At 42.3% G+C, this 21,410-nt stretch overlaps 1 protein-coding gene across 1 annotated transcript in view; it reads right to left on the bottom strand.

Moving 5' to 3' along the window:
• CLSTN2 (calsyntenin 2) overlaps window positions 1-21,410 on the bottom strand; it is a 590,435-nt gene that overhangs the window by 308,405 nt on the left and 260,620 nt on the right. Inside the window, exon 2 of the mRNA XM_075570139.1 lies at window positions 20,183-20,305. Coding sequence (XP_075426254.1) covers window positions 20,183-20,305 — 123 coding nt within the window. The remainder of the gene's footprint in view (window positions 1-20,182; window positions 20,306-21,410) is intronic.

Here is a 21,410-nt window from a genome sequence, read left to right as displayed (position 1 = left end):
CAACCAATTTGCCAAACGGTTTTACTTTGCGGTCGGTATAACAATGTAAATTAGCTTCCTGCTGGTTGAAGGTATAATCGCTCCAGAAAGATGAATCACAGGGCGCAATGGGAAAATTTGATTGGGGGGGGAGGAGGGTGGTGTGCCCTCGCAGCGTCATGACCTAACGACATCAGGCGGTGACTACTATCGCAACAACACATGGTGACGGGTTGTTGTGGTAACACGTCACCATGTCACGCGATGGCCCATTGTCATGGCAATGCATCGCCATGTCACATTGCGTCGTCTTGACAACGCAGCATCACATAACTCCACAATACGGAAGAAGGGGGGCTGCTCTCTTACAGAGGCCCCCGGTTTCATTGCTGTGGGGAAGAGCGCGGGGCCTCTGTAACTGCGAAACCAATTATTGGGGGGTGCAAATACACCCTTGGATGCATTTACGTTACTGTAATCATGTGAAGAAATGAAAACCCTCTGAAAATGTTTTATTTGAATTTCCCAAGGGCCAGCTGAGGCAGTGCTCCCTTTAACAGTATTATATCCTTTAACCATTACGGCCAGATCATCAATGTCTGAAAAATCTGAGGGCCACTTAGATATTAACCAAAAGAGGGAGAGGGGTACCGCTTCAAGCCTTAAAGAGGCAGTGTGTGCGCGACACTTTAAAAAATAGATGCAGCCTTTAATTACTTTTATTCTAAACGAATTACCGAAGCTGCCGATTTAGTTCTTCCGTGATCAATCAGCAAAGTTCCTGCTTTCTAAGTTTCACTAAATGTCTGTTTTTCCATTTCAGTCAATCTTTCCAGTCAGTGTAACTCAGCAGCTACAATGTATTCTCATATTACTAAGGTAACCTTATCTGTTGAAGCTCAAACTGCTGGGAACATTGGCAACAAATTATCACAAACAGGAAAGTGTTGCAAAGATCTTGCACTGCGAGGGAAGTGTGCTAAACCCTGCTATAGAAATCAAAGGATGCCCAGTATTTTAAAACTCATTACAAATGGTATTACGTGTTGAATTACTACTTACTACATGTTTTTGTATCATACTACAGATCTGAGTTATTTATAAAAAAACACACATGTAGGATATTGCATGGGATTGCTGATTTAAAGCTAATTATCGATACCATATAATTTAGATCAGCAAAAACCTTCCCACAGATAAATGCATAGGGTGGGTGCAGCACTGTGGTACACACACACACACACAATGCAGCACTGTGAACTAGGAGAAAAGTGGCGCTTGAACCCAAAAGAGCTTACTCGGGGAGCACACATGTTACTTAAAATATCACTTTTATTAACTCATAATTAAAAACTAAATAGCATAATGATGCCATGCAGAGCTAGTGTCGGCAGTGTCCCTACACTAATGGGGAGACTGTAACGGCTTTTAACCAGCGAGTGAAACTAAGCAGCCAGTAAGGGAGACTAGCAACAAGGGATTTCAGAAGGAGTCAGCAGCAATAGCCTCTTGAGGCAGTGTCTACTGGTAACTACATGCTGCTAGGTATCTATTCAGCAGGCTCTTAGTGTCTGTAATTATACTGCTAAAATACTCTGACTGTGTCACAGTGGCTCATAGTATAACACAAAAGTATAAATTAGTAGTATCTGCAGCATTTAGCAGTATATTAGAATTCTAGAGCTTAAATTCACAAATTATAGTACTTTCTCAATTTACTGAGGTTGCATCCTTACCCACACCAGAGCTCGTGGTACTGATTTATCAATTATTTCTAGGAGCCATACTGTATGTCCTTCCATGATAATACAGCAACAAATAATCACCCTTTGACTGCTTTAAATCGAACAGATATAATTTATTTCAGCTGGGTATCCTATGCTGGGTATGGGTATATATATTTATTTATTTTTTGATCCCAGCACATTTAGGTTAAAGACTTACCTCTGAAAGAAGCACCCTATTGAAGTAAAACTGCCTTTTTGTCTACCAATCTCACTCAGCCAATTAGACATTAACTTGGCCCAGATAAAGTCTTGCTTGGCCTCTTTAAGCAAGTCAGTGATCAGTGATGTTGAGAATACAATTTGACTTGATAATCTTAACTATCTAAACTATTTCCCTTGCGGAGGGAGGTCTAGCACACTAGATAGCAGATTGAAGATATCATGTCTTCTTTGCAAGTACTGTACATGAAGAAGTTTTTATTGGAAAGGGAAACGTTCTCTCTAATAGTCTCAAAAGGGAGAACATTATGGTTAAGTTGGCCTCTGAATGAATATATAGAGAGTATTCCCACTCTATTCCAATTAACATGGGCTTCATGCATGTCTCCTGATGGGAATTTGGGATTACCTCTAAATGACAAGTTATGGTTGAGTTTCAATCTGTGCCCTCATCATTTTCCATGCTCTTAACATATCATAGAAGATAATTTCTGGTAGAAAAGCCAGAGAAGTTTTCAGTGAGTATGGAAGAGACATTGGGAAAACAATAGAATCCTCTAATTGAGAGTTTGTATAAATCGAAGAGTGTAATATAATCTCTTATATACTGTAGCCTATGTGACAATCAAAGTTAAAGTCTTGAATGTTGAGGAAATAGGTGCCTCCTCAGTCCATATCCGAGTACACTGTTAATAATCTTGGTGTTCTTTTTAATTAGCAAAGGAAGCATCTGAGATAAGTACAGTATATCAGCTTGAGGGAATGAGTTCATCTACACCAATGCATTTCTGCCAAATAATGAGGCAGTGAGAGATTTCCAATACTCTAAATCTGACTTTATTTTTCTAATAATAGGAAGATAGATTAGAGGATAAAGCTTAGAAAGATTTTGTAATTATGCCCAGATACTTAATGTGACGCTGATCTGATTTAAATAGGATTACGCTGGTATCTTCTTCTAAGTCTCCACTTCTAAACCACAACATCTCAGATTTCTGGAAATGTACTTTGCAACTGGAAAATGAGTGAAAGTTAGATATTAATCCAATAATACTTGGGACATATGTGACCAGGTTTAAGAAGAAGATCAGGTCATCTAAACATAAGGCTACTTTAACTTTTTATTCCAACTCTGAAAGCCAGACAGTAGTTTCCTTAAGTCTATAGCCAGGGGTTCGAGTGCTAGATTAAATAAATCAGGGTTAGGGGGCATCATTGCCTAGTTCCTCCTTGTAAAGGGAACCATTCTTATCTGTCTGTGCTCATCGCAATGGATGCTCAGAGGTTATTATAAAGACTTTTGACCACACCCAAAAAGTGATCAGTTATACCAAAACATGTTATTGTATTAAACAGATGATTCCAAGTCATCATGTCAAATACTTTTTCGGCATCTAATCTTACAAAGAAAGCTAATTCCTTTTCATCTGTTAAATGAGAGAGATGTGAAGTATTTTTGCCACAATAATATTGCACAGCCATAAAGACTCTTGTATATTGATGTCACCCTCCCTGCCTGGATTCTAGAGAGTTTACATCATTGTCCATATTGTTGGCTACTCAGAAGGCATTTCCTTATTTGGGGTGCTGGATTCGTGCGGCTGGGCGGTGATACAGCTATGATGGGCACTTTATTCATTGAACAGCATCTTTATTGTTACATCAACATACACAGTGATCTTGGCATGGACACAACTGTATTCTCGCTTGTACTGTCTGAACCGTTTCTTCCCTATCTGCCCCTATCTCGGCCCGCTAAGGATGTGCTGAGGCTTGATACCCTATGTTACATAATGTTGCTATCTTCTGGGTGGCCTGGGTATAATTGCTGTTGCTGCTCTCTCTCGGTCGGTGATCAGTGTCCCTCTCACGGGCACTGCATGCCAATTCGTGGCAACCTGTAGTGGGGCCAATTATGGGCCCTCCGATGGGGCTGGTCCAACTATCCCCTGGGACTGTGCACTGGGGAGTCGCCTCAGGGCATGGGCTGCTACTGTACGAACACAGAGAGTAGCAATGAACCACTCTTAAGGCCACTGTCTAAACAGGACACTTTCCATAACTGTCAAACAATATTAAGGGGATCCTATCTATTTACCTAAACACTTACTATATAAAGAGAGATCCCTCCTCTGTGTCTCCTCCAGGGATCTGAGTTCCAGAAGCTTCCCGCTTACTATGTATATCCCATAATAGCACATTAGTAACTGGTTGTCTGCCTTGGACAAAGCCAGTTTGATCACGGTGGACTATCCCTAGAAGAGAGTTGAATGGAGTCTATCTTTATTCCAAGATTTCCATATCTTCATTTAATAGAGATATGGGGCGATATGACGCTACATTCCTCTAAGTCTCTATCTTTTTAGGGTATTACTCATACAGCACAAGGAAGAATGCAGTTGTGTCCATGCCAAGATTCAAAAGGTAGCTAAAACCTGTATTTTTTTCCTCCACAATTTTACAAAGATACACCCTTTTCTCTGTTACTTGACTGCTAAAACTCTGACACAGAACCTCATTCTTTCCCATCTCGATTACTGTAACCTTCTGCTGTCCGGCCTTCCTGCCTCCCCTACAATCTATCCTAAATGATGCTGCCAGAATCACTCTACACTTTCCTAAATCTGTCTCAGCGTCTCCCCTGCTGGCTTCCAATAAAATCTGTATCACACACTCAATTCTCCTCCTCACTATTAAAGCTTTACTCTCTTCTGCTCCTATATATCTCAGTCCTAATTTCTTGCTATACACCATCTCGACTCTTGCGTTCTGCTCAAAGATGTCCTCTCTCTAACCCCTTTGTATCTAAAGCCCTCTCCCGCCTTAAACCTTTCTCACTGACTGCCCCACACCTCTGGAATGCCCTTCCCCTCAATATCCGACTAGCACCCTCTCTATCCACCTTTAATACCCAACTTTAAAACACACCTGCTTAAGGAAGCATATGAATAGCTCCATGGCTGATACTTTACAACTCGTACATAAACCTTGGCCCCTTGCAGACACACTTACCAGAACGCCCTCCTACTGTCTCTGTACGTTCTTCCTACCTACCAATTCGATTGTAAGCTCTTTCGAAGCAGGGCCTCCTTTGCCTACTTTTATGTCTGAAACACTTCTTCGCTTTGTGTTATTTATATTATTTGTTATTTATATGATTGTCGTGTGTATTACTGTTATGAAGCGATATGTACATTAATGGCGCTATATAAATAAAGACATACATACATACATACATATTAGAGAGAAGGAGTGGCCCAGTGAGTCAAGACACTGACTCTGGCACTGAGTTTTAAGCTGGGGAACCTGGTTCAATTCACAGTGTCAGCTCCTTCTGACCTTGGGCAAGTCACCCAATCTCCCGGTGCCTCAGGCACCAAAAACTTAGATAGCTCTAGGGGGCAAGGACTGTGTCTGCAAAATGTCTCTGTAAAGCGCTATGTAAAACTAGCACAAAAAAAAAAAAATATTATAATAAGCCAAATGAAAGTATTTGGAACAAGGAACTTGTGTTAGTATTTTATTTAAGTATTCAACAAGGGTGGGAGAGATGTCTTTTTTTTGAAGAATTCAGACGAGAACCCATCTGGTCCTGTTTTAAAAAAAAATATTTTTAGTCTTTTGATAAGTCTCTTCTACAGTAACTCTTTCATGGTGATTGGCCTAATGAGGAATTCTCTCTCAGTAACCAACATTTTCTGATATATGGCCCAAACTCATTTTCCAAGATATATTTTTCTAAATTCTAAGAGTATAATTTTTGATAGAATTGTCTAATAATCTCAGCTATTTTAGCTCAGTCTACACTTAAGTCTTTAAGAGCAGGGATGAATATTCTATTATTGCGAGAAGAGATCAGATTACTTAGTAGTTTTTCAGCCTTGTTGGCGAATCTGTAACTTGAATAGCCGGAGCTAGTTTTTTTTTCTAACTTTTCTAGGACTATGTCTAGTTCCTTCTTCCTTTTAAGGTAAATCTCCCAATTTGTACCTGAGTTTTGAACATAGGTTAGAGCCAGAAATATAGCATAAGCTATCTTGTCTGTTTTCTTCCACCAGTCCTGAAACATATCCCTAAACCTCAGATTATTTCCGATATGAGACAGGAAGGACCAGCCGCGCTGTGAATCACCAGATTCTGTTACATTGATGCTAAACCAGATAGGTGCATGATCAGTGGCGGACTTACATTTCTGCCGCCTGAAGGCTCGGGGGTGGCCCTCTGCCATAGCATATTGACGTCCCGGCTATAGCCTACTCAGCCTAATGGGTAATCCGCCCCTCTGCATGATCTGAGATACACATATTTTCTAACTTAACCTTAGATATTGTAATGCATAAAGAGGAGTCGATTAAGAAATAATCTAACTGGCCATATTTTTCCGAGTGAAATCTCTCTCAGTTCGGTTGCCATGGATCAATTAGGCAGAGTATCAGTACATTATTTAATGATAATTATTAGATATAATGTAGGCACAGAGTTATAACGCATTTCTTGCTATAAAAAAAATACATGGAGGTAGACACCCTCCTACGCGTTTTGTGTATCAAAATACACTATCAACTCCTTGATAAAGTGTATTTTGATACACGAAACGCGTAGGAGGGCGTCTACCTCCATTTCCAGTATGGACCAATAAAGGATCATTTTTTCATTTATTCTGTTGGTGACCCACTCCTTTGGCTGTGCATCAGTTTCTCTTTCTCCTCGTTACCTCAAGCACTTGGCTGCACGCCAACCAGGACAATTGGATTGGGGCATATATATGTGAGTATTATTCTCTTGATTTGTGCATTGTTATATGCTGTGAGTTCAGGGACCATCACTATGATGAATTGGCAGGGGACATTGCTATTTACCCCATACCCTGGGACATTGGGTCTCCTAGGGGACTTCACATCCTTACAAATCTCACTAGCCCCAATCCCAACACCTACCTACATTATTTCAATTACTGTACATGGATCCGCATTAATCATTAACCATTCCTCTTAAAAAAAAAATACATGTTGTTGACCATCTTCAATGAGCACTGCTAATGTTTTTTCATTGGTCTTTCTCCAAAATATTTAATTGTGGCTCAGCTGCACAGTGAAAACAACACATGATTTATCTTTCTAGACTTCTATGGTATCTCTACAAGAAAATGAGGCAGTATGCAATCATGAAACAGATAATGTTTTGACTGAGGAGGCAGGACTAGCAGTTTAAATGCTTGGTGACCTCTCCACTTTGTGTGTCACTGGCGTATCGGCAGCCTGGAAGGGTCTGAGTGCAGAATATTGCATTATTAATGTTGGTGTGCCCTACATACAGCTTCTGGGCAACATACATAAGAGGTCACTTATTTTGGTGCATGGTGTGAAATTAAATGTAAGCAGCACCCCCTTTTAAGAAGCAAACCTGCATATTCATTCTTCCCCCTTCAATGTTCTCTTTTTAAACCTATTTGGCAGAGAAAGGGTTAACAGAGCAGAGAAGAAACACTCCCAGCAGAAAGGAATAAGTAAACGGTTTTCATTACTGGTTATTTCAGAGTTATTTATTTCCTCCCGGATTACTGTATATCCTTTTAATGTGAACACAGTTCAGAGAATGAGGCACAACTAAGCTATTTAGAGGGCCATTTATCAAAGTGATGGGATGCTAAAAAATATATACTTTTTGCATGTTTCCACTGGAGCGATCCGTGAAACACACCTGAGTCCACTTTCTATCCTGATCAAATCTTCCAGACATTATCTATTTGAATGATTATTGATGTAAAATAATAATGTAAAGAATTCTTATGGCCAGCTTGTTTTAAATATGATTGTATAGGCAAAGGCTACTCCGGTGGTTCTCAACTCCAGTCCTCAAAAAAACTCCAAGTCAGGTTTTAACTATATCCCAGCTTTGGCAAACTCATCCGAATGCTATGATTTGGGTCACACTATTCTAGGAGTTACAGATAGAAAGTTATGGGGTATTTTTTTTTTTACTTTGAGCTTTTTTGATGTAACCCCCCCCCCCCCCCTCCAACTATTATCCATCCTAAATGTCACAGGAGATGGATAAGGGGGGGAAATAGGGCACACTCAGGAGGGTCTAGTCCCATTGCAAAGTTTGAGCATAAACACAAGTTTTTGGGATATTAAATTAGATTTCAACATAGAGGATGTGTTATCACAGGTCAGCCTTAGGGCAAGGTGGTTGCCTTGGGCTCCTCACCTTCTGGGAGCCTCATCCTCGCTCCTCTCACTTCTTTTGTTGGTGCCGGGATCCATCTGCTGCAAATCTGCAGCATTTGTTGTGATGGCGACGCACCATTGTTACACCATGACAACGCGATGTCACGTTATGCTGTGACATCTTTACACTGAAGGAAGAGCGCCCCGCTGCCACCTTGGACCCATGTCATGGGCATGGTTTACCACAGTTATAATCAATTGGTTTATTGTCCAATGCTTGTTTTTATTTAAATGCCATGTGTTTTATTTTGACAATCCATGCGCATATTGTGGGCATAGTATACCACTGAGACAATCAATGGTTAGAGGGGGTGGGCATTGTTGCCCCAAGGAGGGTGGTTAAGCATCCCGGGTGGGTAGCTGGGGAGAGGGCTTAACCTCTTAATTACAATAGCGGTTACTAACCGCTAAGGTAATTAAGGGGTTAGTGCCCAGTAGTTAGGTTTTTTTAATTAAATGTTGCTGCCCACGAGAGACACTGAGGAAGATGGGAACAGCCTTCATGCTGGCAGGGGTAAGTACAACTTCAATTTAATTTATGGTGGCTGGGTGATGTTTTATTCTTAATGGGCAAATGTGCTATTATCTGGATCTGGATAATAGAAATGTTGTCCATGTGTTGGGGGTAGAGGGGGTGGGTAGTAGGGCTGTTCTATTTCAATGTTTATTGGTCGTAGAGGGGGTGGGTGAAGGGGATAGTTGCACCAGGGTGGATAGTTAGGCCTACTAAGAGGGTAGCTGGAGGGGTTAGCACCTTCATTACCATAGCGGTTACCACCACTATGGTAATAAAGGGGTTAACTCCACCTGTAACCTTCCTACCCCCAATTGTCGTAACTCCTTAATTGCCTTAGCAGCTAGCCGCTAAAGTAATGAAGCTGTTTTGATGTTAATTTTAAGAATACAGTATTGAATCAGGGGGTCTCCTGAGCTGAACCGCATAAATATTAGCCTCGGGGGTCCCCTGCTGCCCGAGTTACAGGCCCCGTTATGGGATGCCGGTTTCCCTGCCATGTTTAAATTCTCCTTGCTCACGTGACCGGGGCCTTTAAAAAGCACAGGAGATACCGGCACCCAATACCGGGCCTGGAACTCGGGAAGCAGGGGGTGCCCGAGACTGAAATTAATTAGGTTCCGCTCAGGAGACCCCCTGCTACAATATTTAAAATTAACATTAAAACTGGGCGATCGTCTGTGAGTTGTGCAGGGAGATGCAGCTCTTCCAAGCTGCTGGAGTAAAATGACTCTTCAAACACAAAGTAGTGTGATGTTGCATTTTTTTGCCGCACTATAAACTTGCGATTTTCTTAGTGAATACCGTTTTCACACAACTTTCTTATAGTGCGGTAAGAACATGCAAACCCGCGAAGTCATGCACTGAACTTATCGAAGTTTAGTAAATAGGCCCCTATGACTTTCAAGCTTTAGTTAATTGTATTGCATTGAATGTCTTTATTTATATAGCACCATTAATGTACAAAGCGCTTCACAGTAGTAATACATGTGGTAATCAAATAAATAACAGATAATATAAATAACAGATCATGGGAATAAGTGCTTTAGACATAAAAGTAACATTAAGGAAGAGGAGTCCCTGCCCCGAGGAGCTTACAGTCTGATTGGTAGGTAGGGAGAACGTAGAGACAGTAGGAGGGAGTTCTGGTAAGTAATTGATGCCTAAATACAATAACAAACTGGGCGTTCGCTAGGTGAAACGTGTGCTTAGTCTGGCAAACGACGTACAGTGGCTTTGGTGGCTTTTTCTTCAATGTACGGTATCTGTTAAAATAAATATTTTTGGAGCTTTTTCTGCATCCTAATGCAAGAACGTTATTTCCCAAGGAAAATCTTTAAAATCATCCCTTCACAAGCTAGTTTGTTTTCCAAGTTATTGCAGTTGTAAAAACGTATACAAACACAGTTACCGTATATGTTATGTTAATCTCTTCCATTTTCATTATTACAGTATTTTTAATTCTAACGAGACTGAAGCCGACTAAAGTGAATCACACTTGTGTTGAAGAAACCTTCATTTTTATTCTCTTCCTGGATTTAATGCCTCGTAAGTGTGGTTATCTTCACGCTCCTAACACAAGGAAAGAGCCTGGACCATTGCATTTTATTCGGAAAATTAAGTGTTGTGTTAAGGGGAAAAAAAACAATTCTTGTGAAATAGGCACTGAAACAGCAACTGATTATCCATTGTAAAATAGGAGTATAAATCTCATTTATACACCCCTTTTAATGCCTTTCTGGTTTTAGTTCTTTTGAAAAGCTCTTGTAGAGAAGCACTAATAGGGAAAACAAAATATATATTTTTTTTAATATTTACAATGACTAGTTCTTGTCTCTACCGCAATCCTGCTGAAGAAATAATTCATACTGAAGTATTCTGATCATTCAATCATCTTTATTTTTTTTTCAGATGCAGCGACAGGAAAAATACACAACATTTCGGGGGCTAAGCCCCTTTGCCAGGTTAGGAGCAGACACTGTTATTACCAGACAGATACTGTAATAACTAGTAATTGCATCTACCCCGTGGCGGCGCTCTGATTCCCTGCCACATTCCTGCATGGCACCTGCAAGGATAACAGAAATCTGTTAAAAGATGTTCACGTAAAAGTGAGTGCGGGATCACCTTATTGTCTACCTCCACACCTATAGCAGGCATACGCATATATTGGCAAGTTCACATATCATAGGTAAATAAAGTTGCATCTTACCCAAACCCATGGATTAGAGCAAAAAGCAACACCGCAAGTAAGTGTATTGTACACTTTTTTGATACACTTACTTGCGATGTGCTGCTGCTTTTTTTTTTTGCTCCGATCCATGGGTTTAGGTAAGATTACATACATACATACATACATACATACATACATACATACATACAGGTCTTGACACTCACCAATGTTAAGAAGATTTATTGCGCTCCGATCAATATTCCGGCTCCGCGCTTTTGTCGTGACAAAACGTTGATCAGCACGCATTAAATCTTCTTAACATTGGTAAGTGTACCTCTTGACATTTTTTATCATACATTATCCTGCCTTACTATACTGGATCACATGGCACCCCATCGCACAAACTACTGATGGGTGGAGTGCCCATCATACATACGTACGTACATACATACGTACATACATACATACATACGTACGTACGTATGTACGTACATACATACATACATACATACTCAAAAAGCCACGAAATTCCAGGAAAAAAGGATTTGGACTGGTTCACCCATTTCTAATCACAGCAAGTCCTACTTCATCTTCAGAGCCCTCATTTAGCATATTGGTAGCCGTCGATATTTATCTCCTTGTGAGCGCTGGTCTTCTAAAATACGTAGCTAGCTTCTTAAATCAGATGTACACACACCCACCCTTACTTATTTGCTACTGGGGTCAAAATAAGCCTTTTTAGTTTTCGCTGGTTATCATTACAGAATTGAAGCATTGGAGGGGATAGACTCGGGTGAACAATCTGTGCAAATAAAATAATTTACACTGGGTTTTCTCACAAGAGATTTGGTAAAAATTGTAAAAGAAACTCACAAGCATTTGATCACGGTGGTGACACTACAAGTTGATAGAACTATTGTAAAATACTTATACTTGCTAGATTTGTTTCAAACACATTTAAACCTATTGGTCAAGCAATTGTTCTTAGTTCACCTTGGTCCTTGGAGGAAGGGCCCCTTTAAAGTCAAATGTATGTAATTAAGATTATTTGGGCTTCCTCATTTTTTACCTGGTTGAGTCTTTGGAACCTTACAGAGGCAGTCCAAGCGGGAATTAAAAAAACATTTTTTTTTAATATATGCAGCATTTAATTACCTTGATTGAAAACTAATAACCTAAGCTGCCGATCGATTAGTTCTCCCCCCGTGATCGATCAGCAAAGATCCTGCTTCCCAGGGTTTACTAAATGGCTGCCTTTCCGTTTCAATTAATCCTTCAGTCAGTGTAAAGCAGCAGCTATAATGTATTCTTATATTACTAAGGTAACATTCTCTATTGTTACAGTTTGCAGCTCAAACTGCTGGGAACATTTTGTAACAAATAGTCACAAACAGGAAAGATTTACAAAGATCTTGCAATGCTGGGGAGGTGGGCTCAAACCTGTTATAGAAATCAAAGGATGCTCAGTATAATTAAAAAAAAAAAAAAAAAAAAAACTAATTCAAAATGGCATTAAGAGTTGAATAATATGAATTTAATTTTTTTTTTAAGTATTATCTAATACTACAGATCTGATTTGTTTAAAAACACACATGTAGGATATTGCCTGGACTGCTCCTTTAAACGGCATGACGTTAAACTGCATTAGTGAAGGTCAATAGAGGTCAGCAGCTGTAAATACAAAGCGACAAACTTATTATATTTTTAATTGCAGTTAGTCCCCTTTGTCATCAGATCGCTCCCTTGGGGTGTCAGTAGCCAATCGCTTCATCTCCTTTTGAGAGCTGGTCTTTTTAATGAGGCACTCCTGGCAACACTTTATTTTAATATCGGTTTGAAACAGTGAGTCTCCGGAGTTGGACCGTGTTAATTTCAGCTCCGGGGACCCCTTACTTCCCGAGATTCTTACCTCCATTGGGGGTGCCAGTAGTAGCCCAAACCGGGCTGTTGAAATGGTGGCTTTATAACTCCAGCGTCATGCGTGCCGATAGGATGCGGTGACGTCACCCATTGTTGTTTCCCATTGGCTCACGTGACGCGGTACATTTACACAGCAGAGAGATATCAACACCCCTTACGGAGGTAAGTATCTCAGGAAGGAGGCGGGCACTTGAGCTGAAATTAATGGGGTTCAGCTACGGAGATCCCCTGCTACAAACCTATTAAAATTAAAATAAATGGTCCCTAGGTGTGCGTCTATAGTGCGCACGGCTGTCTTGTGGATAGTTGCTCTGCTTCAGTAATAGCCATATTGTATGCAGTCATTCCGTTCCTGTCGCACTGTAAAATACAACTTTGCCTATCTTTGCCATTCTCTGTTCTTCCTGATCATTAGCAGGGCTGGAACATTCCCAAGGCCTGTCTCCCTATGAGAGGCAGAAATCTTGTCAGCTGTGTCCATTAAATGTGTCAGCCTGTCTAACATATCAATCTCCCACTGCGGGGCCTTTCAGAGTTTTATTAGTGTTTGGTTAAATACAGTAACCCGTTGAGGATTCCTCCACTAAATAATATCGCAAGTGTGAGCAATCAGCATCCGTGCGGCTACAGAGTCATTTTGCTTTCTGTTTTCCCAAGTGTTCTTTGCTTCAAGGTGTTTTCCTGCCTTGTGGCAACATTAGTTATTATAAATGTTATTTATATACTGCTACCGTTGGATGCAGCACAGAACAGAATAGAATAATACAGGCACAATGCTACCTTACCTTTTTAATACAGTATGCTGTAAAAAGAGTCTTCTTATGGTCAGAGAAGTCTGTTCAGACCTATTCATTTGCCTGGGTAAAAATGTTCTTTAACACTGGGAAGGTACAGTAGCTTCTCATGATATTGGATAAGAGCCAATGCTCCAAATCTGCTATATATTTTGGAAAGTTGCCTCATTTTGCACGATGGTTCCTGAGATCAAGGAGCAGATTTTTTTTTTCTATGTTTGGCTACATTCTATTTTAATTCTATGACCATTTCTCTGATTAGCATGTCAGCCACTGACTGGGTGTTGTACCTGGTAGGCTATGTATCTAACATGTGACATCATAATGTACCTAGCCTGGTGGCAGATAATGAGAGTCAGATAGCTATAAAGGTTACACAGAAAGTAGACAAAGAAAGAACTAGGAAGTCAGTTGGTGCGTGTGGAGAAAGGAAGAATGCTGGAGAAGGAGAGAGAGGCGGAAAGAATTGAGAATATCATAAGGTATTAAAGGAAAGTGATGTAAGGGTGAGTGATTAGGGGGGAGAGAGAGAAGGGGGGAGGTGGTGAGAGGAGGGATGAGGATGGTTTCTTAGAATTCCCGAGAACACCGGTTACTTTTGGCCAACATATTATAATATATACATAAATTATACCGTATTAGGTTTTATTCTAACATTCAGTTGGACACTATAGACATAAAAAAAGTACACTTTAGATTTGTCCAAGTCAAACGAAAGACATAACTAGAGGTGTGTGTGTGTGTGTATGTGTGTGTGTGTGTGTGTGTGTGTGTGTGTGTGTGTGTGTGTGTGTGTGTGTGTGTGTGTGTGTGTGTGTGTGTGTGTGTGTGTGTGTGTGTGTGTGTGTGTGTGTGTGTGTGTGTGTGTGTGTGTGTGTGTGTGTGTGTGTGTGTGTGTGTGTTCGATCAGAACCTGCCAGAACCAAACGGTCCAAAATGAAATACAAAAAGCCTTTCAGGTGGTTATTTTATTTTTTATTTTTTTTAACCCAAATCAAAACCCCAGGCCAAGTGCCCATCTCCAGGTGTTTCTCGCTATACATTTTTTCATTATTTACATTCTTAAACATATTATTTTACTTTCCTATTTGTTTTTTATTTTAATTTTTTTATGTTATTTGGCGTTTTTTATTTTTATTATGCTACTTTAGCCTTTTCCTGCCTTCTTTGATTTTATTTTACCCATTATTTGGTAACCATCCCAACCCAAACAAGTAGTGTTTTTGCAAAAGACAGAACACTGAATTTTATTCCAACCAAAACCACGCCTAAATCCCGAGAGAATGTGCTCACCTGAAGTCATAACCCAGGCACAAAATCCCAATGTACAGTATTACAGACACGTCAACCGATCCCTGTTTGCTATACAATTTAATATTCACAATATTCCACTAAATATAGCACATTACAGACAAATGGTAATCTAGGGATTTTCATGAAGTTAAGGTTATGGCATTTTTTACCTACATTTGTAATAAATATTGGAGTGTTGTCCAATTTCCAAATTACTAATCAACCACTTCTTAAAAGTGGGACAGCGTGCTAAGACTACCCACTATTAGCCCTTGTGGCATTGAGCCAAATCATTGCTTCTCCCGGTGCCACAAGAACCAAGAAATTAAACCCAGTGACAGGTATTCATTCATTGGTATGCTATGACACAGAAGAATTTGGTTGTAGATACTATTAATTCTCTGAAAGTATTCTTACAGTGGGAAACATTTAGACCAGCAAAGTGTTGCTCTGTTGCTTTTGTCATTAACTGACTCAGACATCTTGGTACATGGGAAAAACTGATGGGATCTTTTATGCACTTCAGCGGGCAAACAACTTGTTAAGAATAAAGGAAGGAAGCAGTTGGCTTGGAATGAATAGAGTGCGTTTTAAAGAATGTCAGAAAGCTCAATGCAATTTCAAAGCTATTTGCAACTGTTCTCTGCATTCTGCACTCTTCTTTCACTCACTTAGCGAAGGTGGCTGCAGACACCTGCAGTAATAAATAGGCAATTAGTCAGTGAAATCTCCAAAGCCAACACCTCTAAACAATATACAACTGTATGTAACCCCTCTACTTTCAGCTCTCAGACTTAGTACTTGTGAGGAATCGGGGGTCATGGCGGTCGCAGCGGGACGCCCCCTTACCACCCGCGGGCCTCGTCACTGCTCCGGATCCCCGCCGTCAGTGCCCCCACCGGATGGCCGCTGCTCCGCACACAGCGGGTAAACATGCGGCCGCCATTGGTCCTGCGCACGCGCTCCCCAGACTTAGCCTAAGGCTAAGCCGTGCTTGCCGGCGGCGCAAGCAATTCACTGCACCGTGATCTGCAGCGATTTTTTCCCACGTGGGGGGCGTGGCCAAAACGGGTGGGGGCGTGGCCATGATGTGGGGGCGTGGCCATGATGTGAGGGGGCGGGACCGCCCCTCAGCCCCTCAACTCCTCAGCCCCTCAACACCTCACACACACAGACAGGCACTCACGCATTCACGCACTCAGCCCCACACACACACAGACAGGCACTCACGCATTCACGCACTCAGCCCCACACACACACAGACAGGCACTCACGCACTCAGGCACACACACACACACACACACACACACAAACACACAGACAGGCACTCATGCACTCACAAATACACACGGGGGGTGTGAATCGAAACACAGGGGATCGGAGCAGGGGGGGAATCGGAAGGGGGATCGCTGACACACAGCTCGGCAGCCGAATTAACCCCGTCACTGCTAGGGGGGCCTTCAACCCAATACTTAGGTGCTGACATTGTCCCGCAATACATGAGCAGCGCGTACAACGGCGATGCCCCACACTACAGTGTGCTTACAGGTGTGTGTGTCACACACACACACACACACACACACACACACCGCCCCTGGCGAAGAGGAGAGAATCTGTGCGAGGGAGCAGAGGGGGCTCCCTTGGTGCTGCAGAGTTTATTTAAAATCGCTGCTTTCCCCCATCCTCTCCTCCCCGCTCCCCAAAGCCTCCCCTCCTCATTGGCTCACAGCCACATCACGTGACGCGTCGCCGCTTGGGGTTACAAATCTCTTGCATCCCCTGGCGGCTGACGCGTCACAGCACATAGTGAGCCGTGCAGTGAGGGGGGACTGAGACCTGCTCAGGAGAATAACATCAGGTGGTGCGTAGCGCGCACGCGGCCGCCCACGCCACCGGACGCAGCGGGACCAAAGCCTTAGAGAGTGCGTCAGGCAGTCTTAATTTATTCACCCCTCTGGGGCTTAGGCCACGCCCCCAGCACTCGCATGGCTCACAGCTGCATTCCTCTGCCTCTCAGCTGTTCCCAAACTACCCTCATCAGCAAAACCTATCTGGTACTGCTCCACACCCTCCTCCAAGCCTGCCCCCACCTTCCATTGGTCAGCCCATCTTTATAATCCCTATCCTCCCTGTTGCACATCTCCCTGTCTTAGCTCTGTTGATGTGTGCTTTACCCCTCTCTCTGTTACAGTGTTTCTCAGGTTCTGATCCGGCTTGGCCGACTACTCTCTCTGGCTTTCGACCCCGGCTTCCTCCTGACTACGCTTCATCTCTCTTCTCCCGAACTCGGCTTGCACCTCCACCACCCGGACTTCTGTACTCCCTGAATACGGCTACGGCAACCACTAAGGCATTTCTACTCTCCGGATCCGGCAAGTACTATAGATATAGTCTCCTGGCTTGGCCACGCAAATACCACACTCCGGGCACGCTCCTTTCTGCTGCGGGTGCGTGTACCTTACTACCCACCTCAGTACAAGGGACGGGTCTGGTCTGCGGGCAGCACTGCGTCACAGTACTATCGCTGAGGCTGGGGCCCGCGTCCCTTGTCACTTACTGGGCAACACGTCGCCTGTTATTTAAAAACTTTAGACCACGCAAAGGACTATGGAGAGATGTATGCTGGGTATTAACAGAAGAGACAGGGAAAAGAATTAATATGTTTAACACTAAAAATAGTCTGTGATATCATCGCAAGGGTGAAGAAATTAAAATGGCAGTGGGCCGTACATATCGCAAGAAGAAATGACCATCGATGGACAGGGATGGAACTGGATTGCAAGAGGGATTAAAAGACCAAGACAATGATAAAAAGTAAGATAGAGCAACATGGAGAAGAGGCTGCACCTGCAGTACCTGGAAGATCCTTGGGGAGACCTTCATCAAGCAGCGAACCGATGATGGATGGAGATGTAAAGTGTGTGTGTGTGTGTGTGTGTGTGTGTGTGTGTGTGTGTGTGTGTGTGTGTGTGTGTGTGTGTGTGTGTCTATATATATATATATATATATATATATATATATATATATATACACACATATATATATACACACACATACATATACACACACATACATACATATATTATGTGTGTGTATATGTTAATACATGTGTATGTTAATATATATGTATATGTGTCTTACCGTTTAATGGTATCGTGTAGTCGTTTTACCACTGATGTTAAATTGTCACTAGTTCAGGTGATTAGTGGATTAGTGGATTAGTGGAAGCAGGATGGGGGCCAAGGTAATGCAACTGCTCATATACAGTAGTGTTCTTGTGGTCACTTGGAGATTTGTCTAGATGAGCACCAAAACGCTTCTGATGGCGCAATAAGTGATTTATTAAATACACAAAGGGTTACAAATTCAAACTCAATGTCATTCATTGTAAAAGCGCATGTAAATATTTAGTTAATAATTCACTTTTATTGCACCATCAGAACAGTTTTTGCGCTTATCTGTCTAGCAAACGGTAAACCAGCACACTCGTCTTGGGTGAAAAATCAGCGATTAATATTTATTTACAGACGAGACCGACTTTTCCGGCCGCGTTGAGACCTTTATCAAGATGGTGCATCCCGGAGCCAATTAGTATCTGCATTAGTGCCCCGGTCAGTTATACAAGCCAGGAGAAGCAGGCATCACATTATGCCATTTCAAGAGCCTAGCAGCTGGTGTGTATTTTTGCAGATAGATAACAAAACGTGTTGAGTGTTGAACACGTTCTTGTAATATGGATGCTGTCAAACTGCAGGGAGGAAAGTAAAATTGTACCGTATCCAGTGTCAGAAGCTTTGTAAGGCATCTGGCCCCGACGTGGCTATTAGGCTGCTCCGGCTTGTACAGACTAGCGGTGTATGATAATGAAGTTGGTCTCTGCATAGATGCCAACATGTTTGCTGACCCTATTCTAGAAATCGTGTCATGACGCGGTGGCAATCATTCGGCACAGAGCATGAAACTCTAGAGGTTCGGTGCTGTCATGCAAAAAGGTTAAAGCCTGTAAAACAGGAGATTCTCAACTCCAGTCCTCAAAACCCCCCCAACAGGTGAGGTGTTCAGAATATCCCTGCGTCAGCACAGGTGGCTCAGTCTTTGACTGTGCTGAACCAGGGATATCCTTAATACCTGACCTGTTGGTGGCCTTTGAGGACTGGAGTTGCCCGCCCCTGTCCTAAAGCCTTGCTAGAAGCATATCATTTGAGTATAATTAGGGAAGAGTATGTCTAGATTAGACCATTAGGCTGCGTCCCTAGTAGAACGCGCTAGCTTCCGCACTCCTCCGTGACCTGGCGTTGTGCGGGAAATAGAAAGTCGTTTGTAGTGCGAAGCGCCGGTCTTCCTGTAGTGTATGTGAACGCGCTAGCGCACGCACACTATGTGCATATGCATTGGTGTCCTAGTGTTTGTTTCAGCACAAGCTACGTAGCTCGTGCCATATCCTGCACTATGGACACAGCTTTAGATTGGTTAAGGCTGCGTCTATAGTATTTCAGACGGAGGGGAGGCGTGCACACACTGCAATACTCTTGCTGAAGCCTGAGTTTTTTTTTATGGCTTTGCAGGGTATGCAGCGGGCGCGATTTGGGGGCGTGGCAATGAATATTTTGGAGGCGTGGCAATGACATTCCGACGCGGACGTCACTTCCCTATCTCACATCCCGACCCACCGGTATTTTTTCAGATGCAGCATATGAACAACTGTGCAGACAGGTTCACTTTCCCCCAAAATTATCTTTAATTTTGTGTGTGTTGTGTGTGTTATGTGTGTTTGTGTTTACCACCGGCATACAAAAAAGAAAAATGGCGTCACTTTGTAAATGTAACTTCACTTTGATTGGAGAAGACAGGTCACGTGACCATGCCATCGCACAAAAAAATCACTTGGCTCGGTCTCCTTCAATTTTGCGCCTTTGCCAGCTCCGTCTGACGTGCGCGCTGGTGCCATCTATAGACATCCTCAAAGAGGACCATAGATGTGAACGCGCAGCGTGCGCGCGCCTCCCCTCCGTTCCGTCTGAAATACTAGAGACGCAGCCTAAGTGATATGCAGCGCAGGATATTCCTACACGTTTGTCAGTATAAGCAACGTGCCACCCACCTCCATACACATTCATTAAAGGAATGTACGAGCACTCTAGTGACATCATCACACAGGGCAGCCCACCATTTGGAGGCTCTTAGCGCTGATCCATTTTAAGACCCTCATTGGTTATAACTCTTGAATGGTGTGAATTATTCGGAGGAAAGAACTGATTGCTCAGGAGGGAAGTTAAAAAAAAAAAAAAACACTTCTAAAATCAATAGTGAAATATGGGATTGCACCATCCTACCTGCAAAAGGTACTGGGGCATCCTTATCCAAAGCGACCAGAGGTGGGTCCAGAATGACCGTGTCATTGTTCTCAGTGATGACTCCGTGATACGAGGTCTCAATCCAGGGCTTGTGCTTGTTTACTGGAATATATAAAAGGTGATAAAACAGGTTAGTGATCCAGTTATAAAGAGATTATTATTATTATTATTACTACTATTATTATTAAGGGTTGAAGGCACGGTGGGTGAGTAGCACGCAATTCGGCATGACAGTCTTAGCAGAGGTGTTTAGAAATGTAGGGGGCTACACATTCAACTGTGATAGTGCCGATCTGGGCGTGCTCCCCCAGAAACTCCCATTGAAGCATAAAACTTGACAGCAGACGAGAACCCCTTTGACCACCTAATCTTATTTTCCTATCAGTTTTGAAACCTCAGACCCACTACAGGATATCCCTGCTTCAGCACAGGTGGCTAAATTAGTCCCTGCATCAGTACACGTGGCTCAGCCAGTCTCTGCTTCAGCACAGGGGGCTCAATCTTTAACAGCCTCTGATTGAGCCCTCTGCGCTGAAGCAGGGATATCCTTAAAACCTGACCTGTTGGGAGGGGGGGATTGAGGACTGGAGTTGAGCACCCTTGCTTTACTGTATTGGCCATCACCACCTCCACTGGGTGGCTATTTCCTGAATCTACTACCATTTTAGCTAAGTACTTCCTCACATGTACTGTGAACCTCCAACCCTGCGCTTCCAAGCAGGATATCTTGTTCTAAAACCCTTCATTTAAACCCATTTAAAAGCAGCAATTCCCTCGGAATCCTATGCGTTTAACTCCTATAAAGCTAGTATTTTGCCCGCTGAACATTTGTAGTATTTAAAATAATGATTTCTGTAATCTCTAGAACGTGACTTTGCCATATACTGCACTGGGCTCTGGGGAGAGCTCCATTTTAACATCCGGCTCACTTAAAATCAGTAAAACGTGAACAATCCTATAAGTTTTTTTTATAAAGAAATCAGTTCTATAGTATTAGATAATACTGCATAAACTGATAATATTGTATGCATTTTTTGTAAACTTTGAATGCCATTTTTAATGATTTTTTTAATGTAGTGATCATGTGATTGCTACAGTAACCAACCATTTAGAAAGTCATATCTACTTCCTTTTTTGAAACGGACTCTCACACACACACACACCACACACACACCTTTTTGAGCTCTGCCCTTTGGCAACAAAGTAT

This window comes from Ascaphus truei, chromosome 14, assembly GCF_040206685.1.
Source record: "Ascaphus truei isolate aAscTru1 chromosome 14, aAscTru1.hap1, whole genome shotgun sequence".
NCBI classification, from domain to species: domain Eukaryota; kingdom Metazoa; phylum Chordata; class Amphibia; order Anura; family Ascaphidae; genus Ascaphus; species Ascaphus truei.
This window is presented reverse-complemented; position numbering and strand designations above follow the sequence as displayed.